Source organism: Oculina patagonica, chromosome 1 (genome assembly GCF_052425735.1).
Source record: "Oculina patagonica isolate OP01 chromosome 1, crgOcupat, whole genome shotgun sequence".
NCBI lineage: Eukaryota > Metazoa > Cnidaria > Anthozoa > Scleractinia > Oculinidae > Oculina > Oculina patagonica.
Genome location: NC_135758.1, coordinates 11,299,532 through 11,321,415, shown reverse-complemented (window position 1 = coordinate 11,321,415; position 21,884 = coordinate 11,299,532). Strand labels below are relative to the sequence as shown.

The 21,884-nt window shown below is 39.1% G+C and overlaps 2 protein-coding genes across 5 annotated transcripts in view; both read right to left on the bottom strand.

Moving 5' to 3' along the window:
• Positions 1-6,618: 6,618 nt before the first annotated feature.
• On the bottom strand, positions 6,619-8,171 carry LOC144648467 (melanocortin receptor 4-like). Its single transcript, XM_078508012.1, has one exon. It carries the CDS (start codon positions 7,984-7,986, stop codon positions 7,054-7,056), a length of 933 nt encoding a protein of 310 aa, XP_078364138.1. The 5' UTR covers positions 7,987-8,171; the 3' UTR covers positions 6,619-7,053.
• Positions 8,172-9,162: 991 nt separating this feature from the next.
• LOC144655648 (protein mesh-like) overlaps positions 9,163-21,884 on the bottom strand; it is a 28,722-nt gene continuing 16,000 nt past the window's right edge. Inside the window, exons 13-29 of one of the 4 annotated variants that reach the window (XM_078515942.1) lie at positions 21,085-21,354; positions 20,413-20,586; positions 19,293-19,469; positions 18,255-18,428; positions 17,399-17,572; positions 16,641-16,814; positions 16,111-16,284; positions 15,623-15,796; positions 14,954-15,127; positions 14,615-14,788; positions 14,332-14,505; positions 13,824-13,997; positions 13,240-13,413; positions 12,383-12,556; positions 11,794-11,967; positions 10,997-11,170; positions 9,163-10,387 (exon numbers count right to left, since the gene is read on the bottom strand). In XM_078515942.1, the coding sequence (XP_078372068.1) occupies positions 10,119-10,387; positions 10,997-11,170; positions 11,794-11,967; positions 12,383-12,556; positions 13,240-13,413; positions 13,824-13,997; positions 14,332-14,505; positions 14,615-14,788; positions 14,954-15,127; positions 15,623-15,796; positions 16,111-16,284; positions 16,641-16,814; positions 17,399-17,572; positions 18,255-18,428; positions 19,293-19,469; positions 20,413-20,586; positions 21,085-21,354 (3,152 nt within the window). In that variant the 3' untranslated portion in view covers positions 9,163-10,118. The remainder of the gene's footprint in view (positions 10,388-10,996; positions 11,171-11,793; positions 11,968-12,382; positions 12,557-13,239; positions 13,414-13,823; positions 13,998-14,331; positions 14,506-14,614; positions 14,789-14,953; positions 15,128-15,622; positions 15,797-16,110; positions 16,285-16,640; positions 16,815-17,398; positions 17,573-18,254; positions 18,429-19,292; positions 19,470-20,412; positions 20,587-21,084; positions 21,355-21,884) is intronic. The other 3 variants (XM_078515949.1, XM_078515957.1, XM_078515964.1) reach the window with 3 other exon arrangements.

Sequence of the window (21,884 nt, the reverse complement as noted above, 5' to 3'; positions counted from 1 at the left end):
AATATATCCTTTCAGGATATATCCGTTTGTCAGTAACGCTGAACAGATGAGTTCAGTTTTTAAATGCCACCTATCAACCCTCGGACGTACGAGCAAACTCAAACCCCCAGCGTACAGTGGAGGGGTGGATGGAGCCCCTCCGCGGGGTTTTCGTTGTATTAAGGCACAGATAAATTATTTTGCAGTGTATAGAAAGCCTTTAGACGTCATATGACGTCATTAGAGCAGTCCTCTTAGAGCCGTCATCTTGAATTTCACCATTTTGTTAGAAAGACAGAAAATAACAAATCAAAGATCATTCGAGATATCGACTTTTTTGCATGAAGTTAGTATGAGTAGAAGGTTTATCCTGGGCATTGTTGTTCGAACATATCATGGAAGAGTTCAAACGTCTGTCAGTTCAAGCATTTTTTTTTTATTTTCGCGGAGGAAATGCTGTATATGTCAGTCGCGACGGCTGGGCGCTTTGCGACTCATATACTTTGGCTTGGTTAAAAAATGGTAAACTTTGACGCTTGCCTTTAATCGAAATAGTTGTTTCCTTTCGAGTTAGAAAGATTTCTACTGGGCTTAATGCAGGGTTCCCGATAAAGGTTACGCACGACAGAGTTACCTTTTGTCTCGTCACGCAATCTTAACCCCACATTGAGAAGTAAATTTTCGTTTGGATATTACCAAAAGCCGCTTCTCCTCGCGTTATTCTTTACGTTACGGCTACACGTGCCATTTCTAACGACTACATTTCCAGTAAAACAGTTGCTGTTTTTTTTTTCTAATGGCGATGCATTAACTTCTGAACAGAAGCAAAAACGTTTAGTGTTTATTTATTGCTACCACCGGAAGTAATTTCACAACAGGCTACAAAAAAACTTGTAAATATCACTTCACACCTGCATTGAATGTTAAAATTCTAAATTGTGCAACTCAGCAGAAATAATAGCCTCCCACGCAGTCGTTCTTAGGGGCGATCGTGTTTCACTCCTCCCCGTGGTGAGGAGTGAAACACGATCGCCCCTAAGAACGACTGCGTGGCCCCTAAGAACGACTGCGCGCCCCCTTTCAGACCCTCATCTGCCTTCAAGGTCTGTCGGAGCTAAGGGATGCAATTTTTTGGTTGGTAAAATTTGCAAAAGTGAGCGGGAAAGATCAAAATTCGGCTTAAAAGCAGAAATTGTCATTACGAAACCCTACATAGCGCTGTAAATTTTAGCCTAGAGTTGACGCTTTAGTGTTTACAATGTAAACAAAAATCGCTGAATTCAGGTTTTGCATGATAATGAAATTATCGAGGTCTCGATTTGTGTCTTAGCCCTCGGCAAATAACAGAAACCTCAGCCTTGATAATTATCTCAAACATGTTCAAGTTTATCCAATCATTTTCAAGAGTCAGATATTTCGTGATTTCTCTGAATGGCGATAAACCTTCTTTGCATAATTAGAATATGCATTTTTTTTTTCTCGAAAATATTTCTATTTATCCACCTTTAAGAGGGCGTCTCGTTTATTTCCGACCAGCGATTTTGGTTCAAGAATTCGAATTGTCTCATTTGCTGGGATTTTAAAGCCTTTACCGAGTTAATTAATAAAATGGGTTTCATTTGATTAAAAATTCTACTTTATGTTTTTTTAGGATCTATCGAAGTTTGGTCCGATCCAGAGCAATTACCCGCCTTCCGAAACGGTTAAAATAACACATATTGCAATTGCTCTCAAAAAATAAATATTCGCTTAAAAGATCCAGTTGTTTTTGTAAACTATATAATCATCATTGTAGTTTATTTAGCAATGTTTCAATTATGATTCACTCTTGTTTCTTCATAGGACAAAACAAGATTTCCGACCCGCCTAATCCAGCTTTGAACGAAACAAGGAAATAGCCCAACTTTGAAGGCAAATTTTGAAAATGTGGCACCTGCTTGAGACTACTTAATTGCATGAACAGAATCTATAAATGACCCTTTCTTGAAAACAAGAATAAAATTTGTCAGCACTTCAAGTCTACAAAGCTGACAACCGCTTAAAATTCAGGAAATTTTCAAAATTTATAGGTAACGAACATCTTCGTCGTGACAAATTCTTCTGATAAATTCGCATACCATAACCCCTTAAGCTCTCTTACCTGGCTTTAGAATGTCTGTTCCAGCCTTTACAGTCATCTCTGAATACTAGGTATCCTCAGAATTAATAGCTTTTTCCTCCAGCTGTAGGCTTGTACACGTTCCCGGCGAACCAGGTACATCTTAGTAGCGTGACTGTCACATCGATCGCAACATATGTATAAAAGAAGCGTGGAAGTTCTTTGCATCGCTGACCGTAGTTTTGCTCATAGCCGCTTTTGATCGGGCATATTCCTCTTAACAACGTTTGCAGGGACATGTTAAAGATTAGTGTTACCACGCATATAAGTAGTAAACGGTGAGCCGAGATCGATAAATGCTGCGGCCATCTTGTGTTTACAACTGGTGTATTCGTTCCCAGTCCCCTACGAGCTTTACATTTCAGTGAGCCTGACACTTTTGAAGGGGACAGTAAGTGAAATATCTAAGATCCGTTAGCAGCATTCATAATAAAACAGTTTATAGCAGTCAGCCGGCCAGCCAGACCATAATAAAAGGAAGGCAAGAAAACTAAGGGAAGAGATGGAAAGAGTCTGAAAAGAAAACTGATTTTTTTTTAAACAAAAACAAGAGTTATATTTCTATAATAAAAATTTGGTTTGTACCTGATCTTAAAATCGCTTTAAAAAAGTTGGTAAAAACGTGTAGAGCTGAATTTTCGGTAACTCTTTGTTACCTTCATCAGAGTTAAAATTGGTTCAGTTTTTATACGCCGCCGGTCTCTAGGGATGTTCCCAATGTTAATTTAACTTGTGGGAAATGCACATGCTCATTCACACAGTTAATGTCCTGGATAGAATGTAGCGCTTCTAGGAAAAGGCGTTGTTGCCTATTGTTGACATTTCTTTCTAAAATTTCAACATAATGTGGATGAATGTCATGGTCTGTTGTTTCCGCGTGAAATCTTATTGCGCTTTCGTTATTAGATCTTGTGCCAGGCTTGTGCTCTGCGCCGCGCGAATTCCATGATCTTTTGCTCTCTCCCACATAGGCAAAATCACATGTTTTGTATTTGACTTTGTACACAATTCCCTTGATTTGATTTGTGGCGGGGCGGTCTTTTGGTTTCTTAAAGATACTGCCCAGTGTTTTAACAGGCTTGAAAGTGGTTCTTATGTTTTCTCTGCTAAGCACACGTCGAACTAGGCTCTTACCGAAAGTGCTAGAATTTTTTGTGGCATTATTTGGCTTCGCAAGCATTTTTTTTTTACATTTTATCCCAAAAAGCACTGCTAGCATTATTTTGGATTTTCGACTGACTATTTGTCTAATTTTGTGTTAAAAAGCACAATCTGACTTTATTTATGGCGTCCAAAGATGCATTAGCCCTCATTTTAGTCAAAGGAGCCGTGGAGGCCTGGGGAATAGGTTTGATACGTCAGTGGTTGCCTTCTAGAAACCCAGTCCATCACACTCGTTCTTAGATGACGCCATCCACGTTGTCATCGAGGAACAATGGAAGTCAGCCAGCCAAGGCAGAGATAGCTCGAGAACGTACTCTGACATCAAACATTGATCGTTACATTTTATTGTTGACAAATGTAACTGAAAATCTGAAAAATTTAATATTCTATGTTTAAAAAAGATCGGAAAAAGTGAGCATTTTTATGTTATCCACGAGCACTTTTTTTTTAAAAAAAAATAAGCATTATTTTAGCACTTTTTTGGCAAAAAACGAGCACTTCTTTTAGCATTTAATGCTTTTTTTTACGAGCACTTTCGGTACAAGCCTACGTCGAACTCTTTCGGAAACACCCTTTATGTTAGGGATTGAAGCGTAACCCCTTGGACTCTCTCGACTTTCTTGGTTTTTTGGCTGTATAATTTCTTGAACTTTCTTAGGCACGCATTAAAATCGTCAACGTAGCGGCGCCACCAGCGCGGTTTTACTGGTGCAGAGGCTAAGTCCTTCGTACTTAACAACAGCTATTTTTCATCTGAAGGAACTCAGTACCACCGAGTATTTGGCTGTGCAATGGGATCGCCTGTCAGCGCAGTGATCGCCGAATTAGTCATGGAAGAAGTTGAGGAAAAGGCCTTAGCCTCTGCACCAATAAAACCGCGCTGGTGGCGCCGCTACGTTGACGACTCTAATGCGTGCCTAAAGAGGAAAGCATCAGAGTTTTTCACAGCCATCTGAATTCCATTAACCCTCATATCCAATTCACGATAGAAATGCCGACTACAGGCGCGGAAGGCCAAATCATAGCTTTCCTTGATACTATAACACGGTATCTGCGAGTGGTCAAGTGGAAGTGGGCGTGTACAGGAAACCCACGCACACAAACAAATATCTCGCCTTCGAGTCACATAGTCCCGCGCAAAGCAAACGAGCTGTAGTAAAGACACTTATGGATCGTGCCAGATATCTTCCCTCGACCTCTGTGCGGAAACAGAGCAAAAAACAACAAGTAATCGGTGACCTTAAAGTCAACGGATACGCCCAAAGTTTCATCGATCGTTGTCTTGTTTCGGCTCAAGAAACCATACAGCCAAAAATCAAGAAAGTCAAGAGAGTCCAAGGGGTTACGCTTCAATCCCTTACATAAAGGGTGTTTCCGAGAGAGTTCGACGTGTGCTTAGCAGAGAAAACATAAGAACCACTTTCAAGCCTGTTTTATAGATTAGATTTGTAAAGTGCCTAGAGCAGACCTGGATAGGGGCTATAAAAATGTTTTATTATTATTATTATTATTATTATTATTATTATTATTATTATTATTATTATTATTATTATTATTATTATTATTATTATTATTATTATTATTATTATTAAACACTGGGCAGTATCTTTAAGAAACCAAAAGACCGCCCCGCTACAAATCAGATCAAGGGAATTGTGTACAAAGTCAAATACAAAACATGTGATTTTGCCTATGTGGGAGAGAGCAAAAGATCATGGAATTCGCGCGGCGCAGAGCACAAGCCTGGCACAAGATCTAATAACGAAAGCGCAATAAGATTTCACGCGGAAACAACAGACCATGACATTTATCCACATTATGTTGAAATTTTAGAAAGAAATGTCAACAATAGGCAACAACGCCTTTTCCTAGAAGCGCTACATTCTATCCAGGACATTAACTGTGTGAATGAGCATGTGCATTTCCCACAAGTTAAATTAACATTGGGAACATCCCTAGAGACTGGCGGCGTATAAAAACTGAACCAATTTTAACTCTGATGAAGGTAACAAAGAGTTACCGAAAATTCAGCTCTATACGTTTTTACCAACTTTTTTAAAGCGATTTTAAGATCAGGTACAAACCAAATTTTTATTATAGAAATATAACTCTTGTTTTTGTTTAAAAAAAAAATCAGTTTTCTTTTCAGACTCTTTCCATCTCCTCCCTTAGTTTTCTTGCCTTCCTTTTATTATGGTCTGGCTGGCCGGCTGACTGCTATAAACTGTTTTATTATGAATGCTGCTAACGGATCTTAGATATTTCACTTACTGTCCCCTTCAAAAGTGTCAGGCTCACTGAAATGTAAAGCTCGTAGGGGACTGGGAACGAATACACCAGTTGTAAACACAAGATGGCCGCAGCATTTATCGATCTCGGCTCACCGTTTACTACTTATATGCGTGGTAACACTAATCTTTAACATGTCCCTGCAAACGTTGTTAAGAGGAATGTGCCCGATCAAAAGCGGCTATGAGCAAAACTACGGTCAGCGATGCAAAGAACTTCCACGCTTCTTTTATACATATGTTGCGATCGATGTGACAGTCACGCTACTAAGATGTACCTGGTTCGCCGGGAACGTGTACAAACCTACAGCTGGAGGAAAAAGCTATTAATTCTGAGGATACCTAGTATTCAGAGATGACTGTAAAGGCTGGAACAGACATTCTAAAGCCAGGTAAGAGAGCTTAAGGGGTTATGGTATGCGAATTTATCAGAAGAATTTGTCACGACGAAGATGTTCGTTACCTATAAATTTTGAAAATTTCCTGAATTTTAAGCGGTTGTCAGCTTTGTAGACTTGAAGTGCTGACAAATTTTATTCTTGTTTTCAAGAAAGGGTCATTTATAGATTCTGTTCATGCAATTAAGTAGTCTCAAGCAGGTGCCACATTTTCAAAATTTGCCTTCAAAGTTGGGCTATTTCCTTGTTTCGTTCAAAGCTGGATTAGGCGGGTCGGAAATCTTGTTTTGTCCTATGAAGAAACAAGAGTGAATCATAATTGAAACGTTGCTAAATAAACTACAATGATGATTATATAGTTTACAAAAAGAACTGGATCTTTTAAGCGAATATTTATTTTTTGAGAGCAATTGCAATATGTGTTATTTTAACCGTTTCGGAAGGCGGGTAATTGCTCTGGATCGGACCAAACTTCGATAGATCCTAAAAAAACATAAAGTAGAATTTTTAATCAAATGAAACCCATTTTATTAATTAACTAGGTAAAGGCTTTAAAATCCCAGCAAATGAGACAATTCGAATTCTTGAACCAAAATCGCTGGTCGGAAATAAACGAGACGCCCTCTTAAAACGTCCTGTTTCTAAGTTAAAGTATTACCTTGCACAATTATTATGTTTTTGTTTTTGTTTTCGCGCAAAATTTCATTCTACACATAACGAATCTGAACGTCTGCAGTCCGTGACTGGTCAGGAAGCATTGCTAAAGACGGGCGATCACTTCTGATATTTTTAGAACTGATGTAAATCGCATTTTACGACTTGTGCGAACACGATAAAAATATGTTTAGTTCTCCTGGTTGTGACCTTTGCGCTCGCGAAGCCATTCGGTCGACAAAACTTAATTGCGATGATGACCTATGTCCTTGAAACACTTCGGGGTTTCCTGTTCCAAAGGAAACGTCAATTATTTATGAAGAACACTGGTTCGTGAAATTGAGAAGCAGCAAAATGATTTACTTATTTTAATTATATTCTTATTCCTTCTGATAAAGATAGATCGTGCTCACTAGCTGGATAAACATTTTCCTCTTAAAGTGGTTTTCACAATTTGGCGAATCTCGCGATATCGCCAGCAATAAACAAATGGATTTAAAGAAGAATTGAGGAAAACTATGAAACCAGAGAAATTATAAGCCACTAGGAATGATATTTTAAAGTTATCCACTAACAGCAGAATACTTGATAATAATATTGGCAGGTAACAAGCGAGGAAAACGAGATAAACGTACAAGGTATTTAAGGCCGACTTCTTCTCCCTGGCGGCTTCTATTGTGTGTTCGTTTTGGACCTGACATTGACTTTGAATCTGATTCTGATGATATCGCACAACTTTAAAAACACGAAAATAGGCAACGGTCGTAACAGCAAATCCGATGACTTCAGTAACAACAGCTACCAAGACATTATGGTCTGAAAGTGAAATGAACACTGAAGAGCCAAGAGCGGCAGACAACCAGATGAGTGCCACGACAATTCCCACGCGTTTTTGCGTCACTAGTTCCTGATATCTCAAATGCAAGGAGACGGCTAGTAGCCTGTCAAGTGCAATAGCAGCGATTGTCAGGAAAGATGCTCCAGCCAGTAAAAAAGTAAAAAATACATGTATCGTCAGTGCAGTAGGGCACAAGAATTGAGTGTCAACCATTTTTAACTGCAGTGCGATAATTATGCCGTACATCGGTTGTAAAAACACTCCCACGGCAAGATCGGAGACAGCAAGACTCAGAAGTAACTTCTTTAAAGTAGCAGGAATCGACGAGGCTTTCCATATGGCTCGAATTACAAGGAGATTGCCAAAAATTGCCACGAAAGAAAATACGAAGTAAAATACATCAAGGGATAACATGAATTGTTCCTCAAGATGAACCGTTTTGGCAACTTCTTCAAGCCGCGTTTTACAGACTTCGGCCACCATGTTTATGTAGAATTCGTTTGGCATTGTCTGGAGTATTTTTCATTTAAATTATTAAACGCCAACGCTGTCATTCGATATCGAGAGACAAATTATATTTGCCCAAGTTCTTAATTACCGGTAAATTAAACTGACCTTCTTGAACATATTTATCTGGCGTCCAATCACGAGACAACGTTAATGTTGTTTGTTTAACGAAACGTCAGCTGCCAGTTTTGAAGTTGAATTTTCTTGAATATTCAAAGGAGACAATTTTATAAAACAGGAGTAAATGAAAAGGATGAATGCGTGGAACCTGTCAGGCTGAATACACTTTTCAACTTTAAGTGAAATGAACAGCGTTCCCCAATTGCAAAACGACGCGCGTTTGCAAGCACGTACAACAAAAATCTGCCTTTATTTATCCTTACGCTCCTAATTAAATAAGTTAAAAAGAAAGCCAGGAAAAACAACCATTATTTTTCCTACCGGAATCAAAAACAGAAAGGCTCAAGGGGATATTTGCATTACATTTGTCTAGTGAAAGGCAATCGGCACGTAAAGCAAGCTTTTTTTTTTCGCACAAGCGTAATGATGTCACTCCGGCAGGAAGTTCTACCAAAGGGCAGTGAGTAACATCGAAACTTAAAAATTATTGGGCCAACTGGAAAAAGCATGTATATCAATTTGCTTTACAGAGAAAGACAAAGATTTTTGTGTTGAAATAGGTGTTTTAAATTTGACCGAAAAAGACTGCTATAAGTAAGAGATGTCATTAAAATAAACCATGCTGAGTCTTTTTAACATTTGGCCGGCGATGAAAACCTTAAATAACATCTTAATTAATTTCAAGCAGTCGGGGCCTTGCTCGTTTGGATCAAATCTACTTTTTGCCGAGACGGTGAAAATATAGAGGATATAATACGGTGGCGAGAAGATATAAATGTAATTTTCGAGTGGCAAAAACAATATCTTACGAGTTAGGGCAGCAAACAAGTGAGATATTGTTTTTGCCACTAGAACTGACATTGCACGGCCACAAAACGTCCCAAAAGCTTATTCATAATGCTTCTGTCAGATGCCCTGCAGATTGCTTTACAATATTAGATCGTTGTCTGTCGGTTGGAACGTCACCTAACGTCATTGCATCCGCCATCTTCGGTTTAAAAAAAATCAAAAGTTAAGTGAAATATTAGGTTATCTTGACTTTTTTTCACCCCCCCCCCCCCCCCCCCCCAATACCACCACCACCACCGCAATTTTTGTTGAGGATTAACATATCGTTTCTACATAAAGGGCTTTATAACCTGATTTAGCACCCCAATTTAATAGAGAACATTTCGAATACATTACTTTTAACTCCATAAATTACATTGCTTATTTCAATCGTCTTGTAACTCTTGCATTAACTTTCTAATAATTTATACGTTTTCTGTCGCTAAAACCTTAACTGGCAAATAAAAAACAGCGTACTTAAGCTTCATGTTTTAGCATCGACATAACGTCTTGTAAATGTTTTTATGTACATCAAAGTCTCAATTTTTGCGTATGTAAATTGTTATGTTTCCTACTCAACCGGAGTGGACAGGTCAGGCACTCCAAATTTTGCAGATCGTTTACTACTGACGGCGGATACTTATGTGTGTTGTAAGTCGGATGGTTCTTACGTTAAATCTGTTTCAACCTCAAGATAACACTTCTGTTATCACTTAAAACAATTTGAATGAATTAATTGGGATTTATTTTTTAAGGATTCAAATTATTTTTCGTCACTGTAAGATTGTTATTTTTAGGTTGAAACAGATTAAGATTGGTTGAAAACAAATTTAACCTGAAAACTAGTTCGACCTACAACATATACACTCAGTGATAGGTGACATGTTTTAAATTCTATGTACAAATTGAAAGTTCCCTACTTGGAACAGTTCCTTAAACTTTCACTATTTTCGTGGAGTTATATCATTTCGTGTTCAAAATTACAAGGGCCTTCTCATGCCCTCTTACACCACTCGTTCTCGCCTAAGTGTGCGTCAAGTTGGTAACCTTGCGACGGTTGGCAAAGGGGGTAAAATTATGTTACGCCCAGCAGATTTCTCTTCCATCTTGCCTGAACTCCCGCGTCATCGTACACCCTTCCAGACTTCCAAATATGGCCAAGATAAGCGTGCGGATAATTGTAATCACACCGCAGTAGGAGGATCATTAGAATCTTTACTGACAAGCGAATAATTGCATTTGACTTTAGTTTTCTCCGGTAAAGTCACTGCCATCGTTTTCATCTCTGTTTCTTCACCAGCGTCCAGTGTTATGTCACTTTTCATGTTTGACCTACGTCGACGCCATAGTAGTACCAAAAGGCTTGCCGCAATAACAAAGAATAGCAGGCAACCTGCACCCAAAGCCGCATAGACATACCAGGCCATTCGCGTTTCCTCTTTACCTGCAAGGACTGGTTCAGAGAAGACAATTATCATTGAAATAAATTTAATTTTTAAACCGCGGATAAGATATTTTCAGCAGCTAGAAGTTCCAATGAAAACCTGAAGTGAAATCATAATCTTTGCGACCGCCAAAACAAAAGGCCAGTAATCTATCAGCTTAATAAAGCCTCTTAGGACCTCTTGGGACTGAAATAATTAAGTCAAGTCAAACTTTATCTAGGCTGGGAGGCCCAATCAGCACTTGGCTGGTATCAACAGTGGCCCTGCTTAACGTTAACGTACACTACATAATAGATAGCTATTTGCAATCTGCTTTTCAGATGCAGTAAAACTGTAGAGTTCTGCCCCTCCAAGTGAAAATATTTTTGCTATCGAAATATGTAGTAATCAGACATTCTTGGCGACATTTAGGGATAATAGTTTAGAAAAGGCACATACAGGCGGGTGTCACTGATCGTCAACTTGACAGAACAGTGAACCCGTATCCAACCCTTACTCTCCTGCTTTGTGCCGGCGAAGCACCAACGGACGTCGGCCGTTAAAATGGCAGCGAATGTTCCAAACCAACACCAATTTATAAATATATAAGTATTTGCAGTGAGTGCATTGGTATCTACCTCTTGCGCAGACAGGAATGCTTCCATTCCACTCTCCGTTCTCATTACAGGTCAGTGTGGCTTCTCCATCGATGCTGTAACCTTCATCACAGGAAAAGCTATAAGCTGCACCTGATGTAGATCCATTGCCACTGATGTGCCCATGTTCTAGAGTGGTGTTTATTTGAGGACAGTCTTGGGTAAAAAAAATATAGATATATGTAAACAGCGTTCGCTAGTGTTCATAAGCGCGATTTTCTTTTTTACTTTGGAAATGTGCCAATTTCAACAGGTGAGTTCATTTCACTGTCCGATTTCAGCGGTTGCCTCCTCATAAAGTGAGAATGCCTCTTTTGATAGCCAAATCAAAACAGCTTAAATTTCCGCGACGTAAAAAAAATGCGTGTGTTGCCACAGCCAGTCTTGTATGTTCGCGTACGCTAGATCAACCGAAACCCAGACGTGTTTGTTCGTTAAACGTTCGTTAAATGATCAAAATTTTCTTTATCCGTTCTTTTGCTGTTTGAGTTCTGTGTGCATATAATAATTTCAGTGTCAAATAAAAATTGCTCTATTTTTCCTTTCTTTGTTTTTTTTATTAAAAATTGAAGGGAGTTTGTTTCTTAGGAAAAAGACCAAAGATTAAATGTTGTTCTTTGGCCAGTCTTTCAATTCGTGTTGTTTTTGCAAATATCGATTCTTCGTAGAAATAGGCACACTTTTCAGTGCGTATCAAGGTTGAAAGGTTAAATTAGCACATAATGTTAAAGAAATCATAGGAAAGAATACTAACGAAAACCGTTCTGGTTTATCTTTACCTTTAAAACAACTTGGAGTGGTACCGTTCCAATGGCCTTTCTTTTCACAGAACAAATACTTATTTCCAACAAGAGAATAACCATCTTTACAGCTGAACCAAGCCAAAGAACCTTCTACAGAACCGCTGCCATGTTTGAAACCGTTATCAATACTTGAGGACAGAGAGGGGCATCCTAAACACAGATCGTACATATATTACAAAATAACACCACTTTTGGATTCAAAACGAAAATTTCGTCCTTTTCTTTCATACAGCGCTGATGTAAACAAGGTTCTATTAAAGGTTCTATAAAAAAAAAAAACGATCGAAAACGTGAAAAAATATGATATAGCACTCGACAATAAGTTTATTGAAGAAACGCCTTTTTTATTGATATGGCAACCAGCGGTGCATAATGGAGGACTTCGATTTGTGGCTCTCATTACCAGCATTTTGTTTTGCGTTTTCATTGGATTTTAAAACATTCACGTTTTTACGGCATCAGCCTCACGTGACGGAATGCCTTGCCTGGATTGGACAATAATTAATTGTTATGAGGAAAGAGTTTGAGAGTCACCATTGCAAAGCAATCCGCAAACTTTTAGTACCTTTAAGACAACTAGGGATGCTGGCGTTCCACGTTCCGTCTGCAGAACAGTACAGGTTTTGTTCTCCTACAAGCGAGTAGCCATGTTTACAACTAAATCTGTACACAGAGCCTTCCACCGATCCAGTGCCATTGATGTAACCATGCCTTATGGACAGAGGAAGAACTGGACATTCTAAAGAAACGTGTGATGTTTAATTTTACGTTTTTTATGACGCCAGACTATGACATTAAAAAAAAAACATGTCCATTAGCTTTCATGGCGCGCTTCGCGCTCCCTTTTTGCACTTCGCGCTTCGCGTTCGAACTCCTCTTCTCCTTTCCCTTTGATCGCCAGCCACGCAGGCATAAATAATTTGGGCAATGGAGTCTGAATTAAGAGCTTTTCCAGCCTCATAAATGAATAAACGGAAGCCACGAGCCATGCAGCTCACTGCCGGAGTTTATCCCGGTTTTTATAGCATTAAGCGGCTAGGAATATTTCCACTCCTCATGAATGGGATGCTAGTCCATCGCAAGCTACCACCCAGCACTATGTCGCCGGTACTCATTTAGACACCTGGGTGGAGAGAGGCACTATGAGAGTAAAGTGTCTTGCCCAAGAACACAACACAGTGACTCCCGGCCGGGGCTCGAACTCGGACCGCTCGATCCGGTGTCCTGCGCACTAACCGTTAGGCCACCGCGCCTCCCAAAAATAAATGAATAAATAAAAGACAATTGATACTAACTAGATCTACTAAATAAGATGTATACCAACATTTTTAAAAAGTGCACTGCATTAAATTTTGCATGGTATAAATCCAAATCTGTATAAATGAAGTGCTCTTAAGCTCAATTCCATTACACTGAGGTTACCTCTGAGACAGGTAGGGATGTTTGCGTTCCACCGACCCATGTCAGTACAATACAGAACGTCCTGGCCCTCAATGGAATAACCATCGTTGCAACTAAATCTGTAGAGAGCGCCTTCCACGTGGCCTGTACCGTTTATTTTGCCGTGTTCTATTCTCGAGGGTAGTTGAGGACACTCTATATAACAAGAAAACTATGACGTTTATTTGTTTATTTATTGTAAGTTCGGAATTCGTTTTATCCGAAAGTTATTACGAGGGTGGGATTGTTCGAAAGCCGGATAACCTTACCCCAGGATTTAAAGTTGATCGAGTGTTCAATTTCTTTTGAATAAAAGTGTTTTAACTACCTATATGTTTTGTGGAGTTTAGGAATAGTCCATGTCAGAACTGTAGGACAGAATATAAAAACAAAAAAAACCCTCACCGCTTGAACGTCAAAAAACTGAAATCAAAATTCACGCTTATCCTGGAATAGCTTAATCGTGCTTTGAAACAGTCCGGGCTAGCTTGCACTGCAAGTTTGAATTGAAGTGGCCTTTTTTCAACCAAAATGTTTCATAATGGATTAGCAACATAATTTCATACCAATGAGACACATAGGAAGCGAGCCATTCCAGACTCCAGCATCTGTGCACGCCAATGTGTCGGTCCCAATAAGGGAGTAACCTTTCTTACAACTGAAATGATATCGAGCACCTTCTAATGAACCGCTGCCATTGACGAAGCCATGCGATAGAGAAGACGGGAGAACAGCACATTCTGAAAGATTAACACATTACAATTAATAATTAACTACCAATTTCGCATTGTAGCGACGGTATAAGTAGGAGTGAACATTTCAGCCGGATATGCTATGTTTTACTGAAGCCAGTTAATATCGCAGACACACAAAAATCAAATCGTGTTTCTGTTGCCAAAATGTGCAAGATAACGACAGAGGATCACAACCCTTTATATCGAAACTATTTACTACTAGTGAAGCGTATTTCGACCAGAAAGCCCCACAGAACGCACTTGACCAAAAAAATATAAAACAATTATAATATAAACATGCGTAACTGATAACCTATAAGCACATCATTTTTCTCATTACCTCTGAGACATCTTGGAATGCTGGCGTTCCAACGACCCTCACGAGTGCAATACAGAACATTTTGCCCCACAATGGAATAGCCACTGTTGCAACTAATTGTGTGTAGGGAGCCTTCCAAGTGTCCTGAACCACTAATAGAACCATGTTGTATCATAGAAGGCAGTTTTTGACACTCTAAATGGAGAAAATCACACAGTTGTAGACACCCTTCATGAAAGAAATAACATTTGCATTTTACATAAGTGAAGTGGTTTAAGAAGCAATTCCATAACACTGGGGTTACCTCTGAGACATCTTGGGATGCTGGCATTCCATCGACCCATGTCAGTACAATACAGAACATCCTGTCCCACAATGGAATAACCTTCGTTGCAACTATATCTGTAGAGAGCACCTTCCACGTGGCCTGTACCGTTTATTTTGCCATGTTTTAGTGTCAAGAGTAGTTGAGGACACTCTTTAAAAAAAAAAACAGACAACAATGACGTTAATTGTTTTATTTATTCTGTATTCGTTGTTCCCGGAAAGTTATATCCAGGTTGCACTGTATTTTGAATTGAAATCGCCTTTCAAACCAAAACTTCTCCTAAGCCTGCCTAAGGGATTAACATAAGTTTCTTACCAATGAGACACGTAGGAAGCGAGCCATTCCAGACACCAGCATCTGTGCACACCAATGTGTCGACCCCAATAAGTGAGTAACCTTTCTTACAGCTGAACTGATACCGAGCACCTTCTAGTGAACCGTTTCCGTGTATGAAGCCATTCGAGATGGAAGATGGGAGAACAGGACATTCTGAAAGATCAACACAGAGCGGATACATCAGGAAAAACTATCAATTTCGTATGAGAGCGACGGTGAGTAGTAGACAGCAATTTCAAATGTGCTATGTTGTTTTTTACTGAAGTCAGTTAATATCGCAAATACACTAAAACAGACATATGGTTTTGTTGCCGGAATGTGCACAATACAGACAGAGGACCACTCATCCTTTATGTCGAAACTAGTTACTACCAGTGATACGTATTTCGAATATACACCCACTCGGAGCTTACTTGGTAACTTAATTAATCAGTCAGTCAGTCTGTCTGTCTGCCTGTCTGTCTGTCTGTCTGTCTGTCTAGCCTGTCTGTCTGTCTGTCTGTCCGTCTGTCTGTCTGTCTGCAAAATATATCCACTGCTTAGGGATCATTGCAACCGTATACTAAACAGCCAATCCGTACCATTAAAAATCGTTTGGTCATAAAGTGCGTAACAGATAACTTGCAATCTCACCAGTTTTTGCATTACCTCTGAAACATCTTGGAATGCTGGCGTTCCACCGACCCAAATCAGTACAATACAGGACATTCTGTCCCACAAGGGAATAGCCATTGTTGCAACTAAATTTGTGTAGGGATCCTTCCACGTGCCCTGAACCATTAATAGCACCGTTTTGTATTGTAGAAGGCAGTTGTGGACACTCTTAATGAAGAAAATAACATTTGCATGAAAGACATTTTTGCATGGTATATGGCGCAGCTCTCACTGAATTTCAAAAAGGGCTAACGTAACTATCCTGAGTTGATTGATGTCTTTATTATCCTCAGTGCACTCTAGTGATCGTTTTATAAGAGTAAATCTCAAGTAAAGGTTTGACTTTAGGAACTGAACTTCACGTGACGAGTCTAATCACGCATTTTATACCTCCATTATCTAATTATTTGACACGTTTTTATCAGAATACATTGTCACTTCTGTTTAAATGTTACTTTTATCTAGCAATGTGATTACAATACCTATAAGACAAGTGGGCACAGAGCCATTCCATGAGCCCTCTTTACTGCAGTGCAGTGTGTGTTCTCCTACGAGTGAATATCCTTCATTACATCTGAATTGATGACGAGAACCTTCCACTGAACCAGTTCCGTTCCCAATTCCATTTGGTATCGAGGAAGGCAGGCTAGGACAATCTGAAAAATATTATACGGAAAGAAAGTCCTTGGCAGTACTATGGAATATATGGAATTTTTAAATACATAAGCCTGGGATGCCAGTATTTTATCTTGGTTTCTATGATAGGAAGCACGGAGTAGGCACGTGTACAAAAATTATCATATTCAGGGTGTTGTGTACAGTACAGTTACAATCCAGATGCCAATTTGAAATCAGTGAAAAATATCTTTCGTCATCGATACACTCAGTTTCAAATTAAATATTTCTAAAGAGGTATTAACTTCAAAGAGCACGAGTTTTCTGGGATTGTGTTTTGGGACGAAGAATTTTCAATAGGTCTTACTCTACCCCTGTTTTCATAGAACACATCTACCTTTGAGACACTTTGGAACACTAGCATTCCAATTTCCGTCTTCGGTACACAGCAATGTTTTTTGTCCAATAACAGAATAGCCCTGCGTACAACTGAATGTGTAGATGGAACCATGTATCGAGCCAGTGCCATTGACATGGCCATTAGGTATAGAGGAAGGAAGTTGGGGACATTCTAAAAGAAAAAGTTAAATAAGTACATACATATCATATGATAGATAACAGTAGAAAAGTTGAGGCTGGGTCTAAGAACTGCGTTATTGTCATAAGTACCGCGTCATGACGTTTGAAATAGGACTGAACACAGTTATCATAATAAAATTAACTGTTTTTTGTCGAATAAGATTGACTATATCCTTTTAGTTAAAAAAAAAATCCCAGGTAACGTCGTGGATAGTGAATATTTATCTCCAAATTAAGCGAGCTCAATCGCCGAATACTTTCATACGTTTCTTTTATATCTAATGTCAGGCTAACTGAGGATTAGGAATTGTATCGATATAATACCGGCTCTTGCGCCTCCTTTGATTCTCTATTTGCTAGGAGTCAGTTTACTTATTCATTTTAAACAGGAAATTGACGTGACCAAGAGTTTTTTTTTAATCCACGGCACAAACTTGTGACTGAGTTTAATTTGTTATACGTAAGCGGGGAGGCGTTGATTAAGAAAACGGGTTCAATGCTGTCTATAAGCAACGATCTTGTCGTTTTTTTCGTATTATTCAGTTTTTCTTATTAACATTGAAATAAATGCCCTACCGATGAGACATTTTGGGATCGAGCCATTCCAATTTCCAAGATCGTTGCAGTACAATATGTTTGCTCCTACAAGTGAATATCCTTGTCTGCAGCTGAACTGGTGCAGTGACCCTTCCACCAAGCCCCTTCCATTGACAAAACCATTTGGTATAGATGAAGGAAGGAGAGGACATTCTAAAGGCAAAAAACAATTACAAGATCAGTCATGAATAGAACTGATGAACTTGATTAAAGACTTTTGCAAAATTATGCAAGCTGGGAAGCTAGAGTCAAAATCGTGACTGGTATTAAAAGAACTATTGCCGAACAGTGTTGCCGAATGGTGCCAAATAATGCCTATTATTAAAACATGGAGCATGGGATAATGCATTTTCAGAGTTACCATTGCATAAGCAGCCATTGGATAAGTCATCATATCAAGCCGGCAAACATGGTCGACCAAAGTCTTCTTACTGTCTTCTTTTACAATTTAAAATTAGCACGATTTACTGACATCCCAACTCAGCTTGACGCACCTAAAAAGCACGCCCGTGGAATAACCGTTAATTATTTTATTAATTTCAGACAACTTGATCAGAGCTTTGCATGCGTTTCTTATCAAATACGGAACGGTGCTAGGGAGGAAACACAATGACTGTAGTCTAACTCTTGACTTTTCTAACCCTACATGCTAATCACAAAATTGTCCTTTGCCAGACGGTAAAATTCATACTTTTGGAGAAATGAAAATTCACCGACGAATATACTAAGAATCTCGTGGCCAGTATTTAACTTAACAGCAAAAGAAAACGCTGCAAAACAGAGAGCGAACCTTAAAGTCACTCGAGGAGTTGCAAACAATTAAAAAATCTGTTACCTCTCAAACATGTAGGGACGCTAGCATTCCATCTTCCATCCTCAGTGCAATATAAAATGTTCTGGCCAATAAGAGAGTAACCATCGTGACAGCTGAACCTGTAGTGCGAACCTTGCACGTGACCCGAACCATGGACCTCACCATTTGATATAGACGAAGGAAGTATTGGACACTCTGTAAGTAGGCAACAACACAGAAGTCAAAGACAGTTACCTGAAAGTTATTACCGTTGCTATAACACTACAAACCCGCATAAAGGCGCTGGGCTTCTATTCTAAGTGCGTTCGTATTCCCTCTAATGTTGTATCAAGTTCATTTCGTAATATTGACACAATTTTGATCTATTTTATACTGTACAGTACTTTGAGGTAAGGGCCTTCGAGGTAAGGCCTAGATGATACTCAGCTTGACAATGTATTTCAAAGCCTTACTCGAAGCATCAGTTTCTCTTTTATAAAATTGTTTTTGACTGCAAGAGGGCAAAAAAGGACTGAATGACAACAAAATATAGGTAAAAAAAAAAAACTCACTGAAAAGTTAAAAAACTGAAAAAAAAAAAAACGTTCTGATTAAACAACACGACCCAGGACATCTTATATCGTGCTGTGTTTTATGGCAACTAAATGAAACAGACAATTCTTGAACGGCTGTGTTTACACGGCGACATGAAAGTAAGGAAGTGTGCTCTTGAAAGCTTGACAGTCATCGTACCATGGGCTTATCAAGGGTCACATGTTAGAGTGAAACGGTACACAGGCCAAGTGGCCCACACCATTGGTACTAAAAAAATGGGTTGCCGTCTATAATCTTAGAAGAGAGGGAGGGGCAATAGTCAAGCAAAACAAGCTAAGTTTTATTTTTTATGTTTCCTTGTATATCCTTTATCCGTCTTTTGGGTGTAAAAGGCACTGCAAGAGTAAATTGCATTTTGAAGAAAACGGCACAATGATCCTACTAAGAGCGCTAGCCAGCGTCCAACATTAAGCCGCATAAATAATATCATAGAATTCTGAAATGATTTTTGGTCAAGCTTGTTACCTCTCAAACAGCGAGGCGTAGTATCGTTCCAGGTGCCATTTTCCGTGCAGCTGACTGTATCATGGCCAAGAAGAACATATCCATCGTTACAAGCGAAGCGATACGTTGAACGATAAACGCTTCCAGTTCCTTCAACAAGACCATTTGTGAGATTACCTGGACCAGGCGGGGGACACTCTGTGTAAGAAAAAAGGACATTTAATCAACCATGTCCAAGGACATAATGGCTTTGGGACAGAAGACCAATAACAGCAGGTGAGCGGCATGGCTTAGGGCTAAGGTCACTGGACTGAATTGCACAGGTCTGTGGTTCACATGGTTCATACCCTGCAAGTCAGTACCTGGTTCAAGTCCCCACCACTATAGGTTTGCTTTATTTTTAAGCAGAGCAGTGCTAATACATCGACGCCCTGATTTATATATATATATATATCTATCAACTGAAAAAAATCTATGGGCTGGTTTTCTTCATACGATTATTATGATAGCAGGTGTTCCTCGGCGATTGCAAGGCAACTGATGAAAATAAGAAAATACTTTCTAATCTCATTGCATAAATAATAAGCGCTTCACAGAATTTGATTCAAATTATTCAAGTTACAGCATGCTTTCATGCCTTCGGGCAAGCATGATGCTTTGTAGACACCTCACATAAATTCACGGTCTTCGCCTCGATCACTGTCATTTTGCCGGCGTTCCGGTGGTCGAAGCATTTGTCACCCCACCCTCCTCCCCTAGTGACGGTTGACGGTGCTCACCCTTGACATCTGCTGTATACCCTAGATGCCACAGTAGCAAGAATCCTCCAAATAACTTAGTCTACCGTGATCTGGTAATGGAGTATGCAGTGAGGATAAATGTCGAACATTACGCGCATTTGATACACTATCTATTGGTATTCGTTTTCAATCAAATAGTAAGGTAAAGGACAAAATCGATCAGTTGCAACACTATGAAAACCAATCTCATCGTGTATGACGCAGAAACAGCTGCAAGGACCTTGCACTGTGCAGGGGAGACAAACAAGAGTATCTGTATGCCATCCAAGGGGTTCATTTGCGCACCACTTTAACATAAACATCTTCTTGTGCTAAAAAAATGAATCTGGCAGTTACTTCACCTTTAGGCAAGCATTTTGGGGCTGAACCGTTATAAACTCCATCTTGGCATGCCACGTGATTTGAACCGTTCATGACGAAACCACTGTTGCACTCAAACGTGTAATCAATTCCATCCTCCGTGTCATTTCTGTGTACAACACCACCGGCTAGCTCAGAATCAAGCGGTACACAAGCTAAGAAGGAAAGGGTGTAATTTTCAGTGAAGAAATATCCAACGCCCCTTAATTATACTGATTATAGCCCATCATTAGTGCTGTTATAGAGAGTGTGCTTTTTGAGTAGGGCTCCATCACAATTTTATTTTTTTCATCATTTTGCAAATTGTATTTTACTTTGAACGTGTTTTTCGAGTTCCAGAGGATATAAGAACAATAAACACAACCTGGCCTTATAAGACAAAAAAAAGGTTGCATGCATACAAAATACAGCTAATATTTTACAATCCCACCAAAGTCTAATTGTTGGTTTTATTATAACTCATTCAAATATTAAACCAATCTTTCTTTTTTATAAGTAAATTGTTATCTCCTTGTCATTTCTGTAAGCTACACAATAGGAACACCTTGATAAAAATTTTACCATATATGGCTGTCGTGGTAGCTAATTAAGGGTTTTGTCAATGCTAATGAGGAAATCATATCATGAGTGAGAACTTAACATTGATCATTAACCTGGTTTAACAGTATCGTTGACCACCGCAACGAACTGTTTCACTGTTTCTTTTGTTGCTTTTCCGATGCGCACTTTTCCAGTCGTGTAAATGTCAAACATGCACTCAGAGCTGTCTCCACAAATGTCCTGAGCCTCCTTTTCCAGTGCTTTGTCAGTGAAATCCAAGCTTTGGCTGTCTGGGAAGATCGGCTGGTAGCTTGGATGGTGAAATGTAGAATGGCTTTGTCCTTGTTGGTAGACAAACAGTGATTCGTCGGGTCTGGTAACCCCTAGAACGGAAGGTAATGATAAAAAAATATCAAGAGGTCGTTGTTTCTATATAAAAACAAACCTATCATTTACCTTACATAGCTTTAGTTTGGTTAAGAGAAACCTTGAAACTAAATGTTCACGTATAATGTGGAAACGGCTTGATCGTGAATTTATTACGGTTTCGTTTCTTTTCCACAAATAAGAAGAATTTTGGAAGCTATGACATTAGTTTGCTGTCATATTTTCTCAAAGTGAAAGAAAGTATATATGCCCTAGGCTTCCCTATTTGGACTGGCCGGATTTTAGATCGCAGGACTTTTTTTTCTCTACCGCTCAAAAAAGTTCAAGTATTTGAATTTGTATGGTGTAGATTGCATTCACAACTGTTATATATAACTGAGATATGGAAATTCGCCATACTGGATCCCCATCTTGGATTTCAAGATTTTGAAATGATGTCAGTAGATCACCACAGTTAATTAAAAAAACGTAACCAAAATCGTGCAAAGGTGTAAGGTGGTGCAACAGTTTTAACAAGTTGTCCCAA

Bases quoted from the DNA above. Each gene is read 5' to 3' on its own strand.
- LOC144648467 (XM_078508012.1), bottom strand. From the start codon at position 7,986: ATGCCAAACGAATTCTACATAAACATGGTGGCCGAAGTCTGTAAAACG.